General features: G+C 48.0%; 1 protein-coding gene across 1 annotated transcript in view; it reads right to left on the bottom strand.

The window, feature by feature from the left end:
• The window catches only part of LOC112070240 (catenin alpha-1), a 49,564-nt gene that overhangs the window by 18,652 nt on the left and 24,543 nt on the right, over positions 1–6,369 (bottom strand). Inside the window, exons 4-6 of the mRNA XM_024137662.2 lie at positions 5,302–5,421; positions 1,280–1,405; positions 813–956 (exon numbers count right to left, since the gene is read on the bottom strand). Of these exons, the coding sequence (XP_023993430.2) occupies positions 813–956; positions 1,280–1,405; positions 5,302–5,421 (390 nt within the window). The remainder of the gene's footprint in view (positions 1–812; positions 957–1,279; positions 1,406–5,301; positions 5,422–6,369) is intronic.

Raw genomic sequence — 6,369 nt, 5'->3', positions numbered from 1 at the left:
GGAACATCCCCCTGACCTGCAGACACTACAGTGGGAACATCCCCTCACATCCCCCTGACCTGCAGACACTACAGTGGGAACATCCCCTCATCTCCCTGACCTGCAGACACTACAGTGGGAACATCACCTCACATCCCCCTGACCTGCAGACTCTACAGTGGGAACATCCCCTCACATCTCCCTGACCTGCAGACTCTACAGTGGGAACATCCCCTCACATCTCCCTGACCTGCAGACACTACAGTAGGAACATCCCCCTGACCTGCAGACACTACAGTGGGAACATCCCCTCACATCTCTCCCTGACCTGCAGACTCTACAGTGGGAACATCACCTCACAGGCTGGGGCTTGTTCCCTCCCTGCCTCCCACATAGAACCATAGTCCCTACATAGGGCTCTGGTCAAAAGTAGTGCACTATGGGATTCCTTACGGGTCCGGGTCAAAAGTAGTGCACTATGTAGGGACTAGGGTGCAACTTGGGAAGCAAAATGGAGGGGGATGCTCTGTTCTGTTGTAGTTCTCAACACAGCAGGGTAGAGGTGAGGCCTAGCTGATACCATTGAGGTATCAGGTCTACCTGCTTTACAAACTGTGCATTTGTTTTTGCCATTTGTCCAGTGTTATCAGATCAGTGCAGACCAAGGAAAGGAGATATGAGGAAAGGAAGCCACGAGGCGTTTGTGAATCCACCTCATCCCAATATGACTAGAGACAGATGGAGCAGAGGGGACACATAGCTCGGCGGGTAGAGATGTTGAGAGTGTAGGCCAGCTCTCCTCCCCCTCCAAACCCCCTCCCCACTAGACTTACATCAAAGTTGTTGAGAGCGTAGGCCAGCTCTCCTCCCCCGGGAGGGTGGTTAAAGGCAGCATCGTCGGAGGCGGTAGCCTGGGCAGCATTAGAGATGCCTGAGACAGCATGCTGAAGCTGCTTGTAGATCAGGTCACGGTTCGCCTGGAAAATGGAATTAAATTCAAAATGGGTTTTTTTTTAGGGGAAAATAAAGATAATAAAATACATCAACAAGATGTGTCTCTGAAGCACTTTGAGATTCTGTATGTAATGTGCTATTGAAGTTACATTATCATAAGCTCTTAAAAACATTCATTAAAACAGTTTAAAAAACACAAAAGTTACAAAAACATTTCATATATTATTACGTCCCAAATGGCACCCTATTCCCTTGATGTTGCACACAAACGGCTTTTGGTCAACATCAGTTCACTATTAGGGAATCAGGTCCCATTTGGGATGCCACACACTGTTCCATTACAGACCTTGTATGCGGCCACGTCCGGGTGTTGGAGGCAGGCGCGGGAGGCGGTGTAGAGCATGGGGATGTTCCTCTGGAGAACACCGCGGGCAGCTGCCATCTGATCCTTATGGTGAACATCCTTCAACTCCTACAGAGAGTGGAGAGAGACACAACGGTAGTATTACCGTTATCGGAAAAACATTACATCCTTTCAATAGCGAGCGATGCATAATTATTATATACAATACACTATACACTACAACAGACAGGCAACCGGGGGAGGGGGAGACAGGCAACCGGGGGAGGGGGAGACAGGCTACCGGGGGAGGGGGAGACAGGCACCGGGGGAGGGGGAGACAGGCAATCCGGGGGAGGGGGAGACAGGCAACCGGGGGAGGGGGAGACAGGCACCGGGGGAGGGGGAGACAGGCTACACGGGGAGGGGGAGAGTCAGGCTCACCGGGAGGGGGAGAACAGGCAACCGGGGGAGGGGGAGACAGGCAACCGGGGGAGGGGGAGACAGGCACCGGCGGGAGGGGGAGACAGGCAACGGGGGAGGGGAGACAGGCCAGCACGGGGGAGGGGGAGACAGGCAACCGGGGGAGGGGGAGACAGGCTACCGGGGGAGGGGAGACAGAGCTACCGGGGGAGGGGAGACAGGCACGGGAGGGGGAGACAGGCTACCGGGGAGGGGGAGACAGGCAACCGGGGGAGGGGAGACAGGCTACCGGGAGGGGGAGACAGGCCTAACCCCGGGGGGAGGGGGAGGAGCAGGGGCAGGCTACCGGGGAGGGGGAGACAGGCTACCGGGGGAGGGGAGACAGGCTCGCGGGGAGGGGGAGACAGGCTACTGGGGTATGGGGAGACAGGCTTACCGGGGGGGGTGAATCGGGCTGATATGTTGTGGTTGTGGTGTTTGACTCAGGACAGGAGACGGACAAGGGGGAGACCAGGGCGGGCTGACAACCAAGGCCCAGGGAGGGGGAGAACAGGTAAGCTAGGGGGGGGAGGAGGGTGGAGACAGGGAGTTCAGTATGGCTAACATAGATCTGCAGATCAGTCAAGATGTATGTTTGATCCTCAATCAGTGTAAAAACATATTGATATGTAGCAGGAGCTGGCTCGCATCTGCATACACTATCAATAATGTCACGACACATAGGTTGACCTTAGTGTACTAGATTCCTCTTCCCTGTTGGTGATTAAAGGCCAGTCATAATCAGGCCATCCAATATAGTTCGCCCTGCAGCTTTTTAATGCATCGTTCTACTACTGGCTCCGTGTTAGTGTTTCTCTTATGAGCGCCAATGGGAGACATGTTCATAGACTCCTGCGTCCAAAATCGTCAATATCCTATAGGTGCACTAGAGTAAAGGATAAAGGCCTAGAATCGAAGATTTTAGGTTAGTTAGTAGCACTAGAGGGTGAGCTTGGGATTGGACCTTACACAGTCGCACTTAGTACAAGCTATCGAGCCTCAGGCCCTCTTTTGTCGCTGTTGGCCCGCTTGAACCTTCAGGATTTATTCATCTCCGGTTTCCTTCTTGTTGCTATCGCTCTTCTGCTGTAGAATAAACTGATGCCGGGCGGTTTTGGGGCCTTCAATTGTTTGCATTCCATTGGCATCTCTCGCGTGGGGTCAGTATTTCTTTATTTTGGCCTAAAGGACTCAGACTTACATTAACACGACTAGCTTTAGAAGCATAACGCTACGTTTCGCATTTGCAGTCCATCTCGCCTCACAATGAACAAGGAAGAGCATTATTTTATTTACAAACAGCTAGGAATTGTATTGGTGTTAATCATAAACAGCAAGAACACTAAGATCTGGAAAGACAAATATAGGAGATAACTAAAACATCTTAGGCCACAACATAGCAGCTGTGGATGATTTTTATTTGTTTCTGTGAGCCTGATTCTTCTCCTATATGTGTGTTGTGTGGTGTGTGTGTCCAAAAAAACTGAACAGTCCTAGTGATGCTGCTCATCCTCATAACTCAGCGATGTCACCAGCGAAACTCATCATGAAATCTGCAAATGTCCTGACAGACCATTCCCCATCTCTCCATAATGGATCTGGTCCCCTGTGCTGCTGCATACAAACTCTTTTCACTTCACTCTGGGCTTTTTTTTTTTACACGCTTGCTGAAATGTAACAACATTGGTCTTATTTTTTACACTTTAAAAAATTGTAATAACAACCCGTTCTTCTGTAATTGGTCGCCGTAGTTTAATCAGTTTTTTTGGGGGGGGGGGGGGGCGGTTGACTGCAGTGAGCTACTCTGAGTTCAAGGCAAGAGGATTCCCCCGGTATTACTAACATTCAGTACATTTCCATAATATTGATAAAAGGTTAATTATTTCGGCAACTTTATTACGTAGCTAGTTTAAGCCCAAGAGCTCCTATCTAGATATGGTTCAACTAAAAACATTCACTTTCTGCTAGACAGAACATTTACAAAGATGTGTATCACTAACCCGGAAGATAGACCTCTGCCTGTCGTTTACAAAGGGAACAAAATTGGTCAATGTGGACAGAGCCAAGCAGGAACTAGCAAGATCTTACTGGAGCAGTCTAGCATTCATTTGCATATTTCCGTTAGGAAACGCCTACTCTGCAGCAATAACTATTTGCCTTCCTACTTCCTAAACAGTGTTATATATTTTTTTTTTACTTAGGCAAAGGGCAAAGTCTACAAAACTTAGTACATAGCAGATTCTAGTTTTGGGAAAACAAACCTGTATTGAGATCAAATGTTTCAATGAGAAAATTAGCCTGAATATCAGACAAAAATCCATGTCACTCCATCTTCTCCCAATGCCGGGCCACTGGGCTTCCTCTCACTACCATATTTGGTAGTGAGTAGAAACGTCAAGCGGATGCTTCACATTTTATACATGAGGTGAAATATCTGTCTCGTTGTTCTGTGACGTTTACGTGAAGAAATGTGGTTTAGCTAGCAGCCTATATTATAATATGAAAGACACTAACATTACTGTACTTGTTTATTTGTATGGGAGGGGTAAAAGTTCATTATCGACATGGTAACGGGTTGCTTGATCATGTAAAAAAAAAAAAAAAAAACTTTTAAAAAAGGGGAAAGGGGGATACTTAGTCAGTTGTACAACAATGTATTCAACTGAAATGTGTCTTCCACATTTAACCCCTCTGAATCAGAGAGGTGCAGGGGGGCTGTCTTAATCAACATCCACGTCTTCGGCGCCTGGGGAACAGTGGGTTAACTGCCTTGCTCAGGGGCAGAACGACAGATTTTTTACCTTGTAAGCTCTGGGATTCGATACGGCAACCTTCTGGTTACTGGCCCAACACTCTAACCACTAGGCTACCTCCCTCCTCTACACTCTAACCACTAGGCTACCTCCCTCCTCTACACTCTAACCACTAGGCTACCTGCAGCCCCTACACTCTAACCACTAGAGAGCTACTCCACTCCTCCTCTCGCGTACACTCTACTGGGCTAACCTGCCGCCCCTACACTCTAACCACTAGAGCTATGCTACCTGCAGCCCCTACCCTCTATAACCACTAGGCTACCTGCCTTAGCATTTGTTAGCAAGGGTTAGCTGTGTAATTGTCTGCTAAAATAAACCCGTTGTCTGATTGTGGATTGTTGCATTATTCAATATGTTTTAAAGTTGCTTGGATTGTTAAATAGCTTGTGCTTACTGGCTCGTGGGCTACTGTGATATTTACAGTCAATTTGAGCTGCGGACCAAGAATGTCACGTTGCCAGCCACAACAAAAGGCACGGATGAAAAGAAGAAAATCCATTTTGCCCTCTACTCCTCAGACTCCATCTCTCGTAGTGTAGATGGGGCCTCAGTAGGTGGCTTAGCTACTAACATCCACCTCCCCATGTTTCTCCCTCCAGTCTCCTACGCCCATCACCTACCCTTCACCCACCCCAACTGTCAGCTCCCTCTCCAGCCAGACACCTCCCTTAGAACGGACCTACTGCTGACGGCACCATCTCTCTCCCAGCCATGCTCCCTGTCCCCTCCATCAGACAGTCCAGTACATACCTGCTGTCTCTTGGCAGCCATCATGTTGAGTTTGTCCACCTCTGGTTTCAGGGCCTTGTACTGTATGCCCAGGTCCTGCTCTGTTCCAGCGTTACGCACCTTCACTAGGTTCTCCTCCACCTAGAGGGGTTACAGAGGAACACACGGTTTAGATAGGAACATAGGCAAGAATGTAAGAGGACTGGGGAGTCTGGAGAACAGCAAGATGAAGATTCAGTTCACCAGCTCCTCATATTCAGATCCTGTCCCAAATAAACACCCTCCCTATCCAAATATACACCCCCCTGTCCCAAATATACACCCCCCTGTCCCAAATATTACACCCCCCTGTCCCAAATATACACTCTACCCCCCTGTCCCAAATATACACCCCCTGTCCCAAATATACACCCCCCTGTCCCAAATATCACCCCTGTCCCAAAATATACACCCCCTGTCCCAAATATACACCACCCTGTCCCAAAATATACACCACCCTGTCCCAAATATACACACCCTGTTCCCAAATATACACCACCCTGTCCCAAATATACACCACCCTGTCCCAAATATACACCACCCTGTCCCAAATATACACCACCCTGTCCCAAATATACACCACCCTCTACATAGTGCACTATTTCAACCAGGGCCCATAGGTTTCTAGGCCATAGGGCTCTGGTCAAAAAGTATTGCATTATATGGTACGGGGTTCCATTTGGGGCTAAAAATAACTCTTTGCTAGGAAGGTTATTCTTCCTGTGAGTTAACACAGTCAACATGCCTCTCTCCACTCAACAGTCCATTAAAGACCAGTGCTTAGACTACAGTATATGGTAAATGATTCATTTGCTACTAGCTGTTACCACAGAAAAACAGTTTGCCCTCAATCTTTACCATCAAAAAAATAGACACCGGCTATATCAGCGCAAAGTGCAAAATGCATACAATATGCCTTTGTTAATATTGCAAAGGTAAAAAAAAGGACTCCCGTGTACATTTATGGAGGGAATTGAGCGGAAGAATTAACACACAAGTTATTTAAAAGGTGAAATAAAAAATATATAAACCTTACTGAAATACACATGG

This window comes from Salvelinus sp. IW2-2015, unplaced genomic scaffold (assembly GCF_002910315.2).
Source record: "Salvelinus sp. IW2-2015 unplaced genomic scaffold, ASM291031v2 Un_scaffold1266, whole genome shotgun sequence".
Classification (NCBI taxonomy): Eukaryota; Metazoa; Chordata; class Actinopteri; order Salmoniformes; family Salmonidae; genus Salvelinus; species Salvelinus sp. IW2-2015.
The sequence above is the reverse complement of the archived record's forward strand: the minus strand, read 5'-3'. Positions and strand labels throughout refer to the sequence as shown.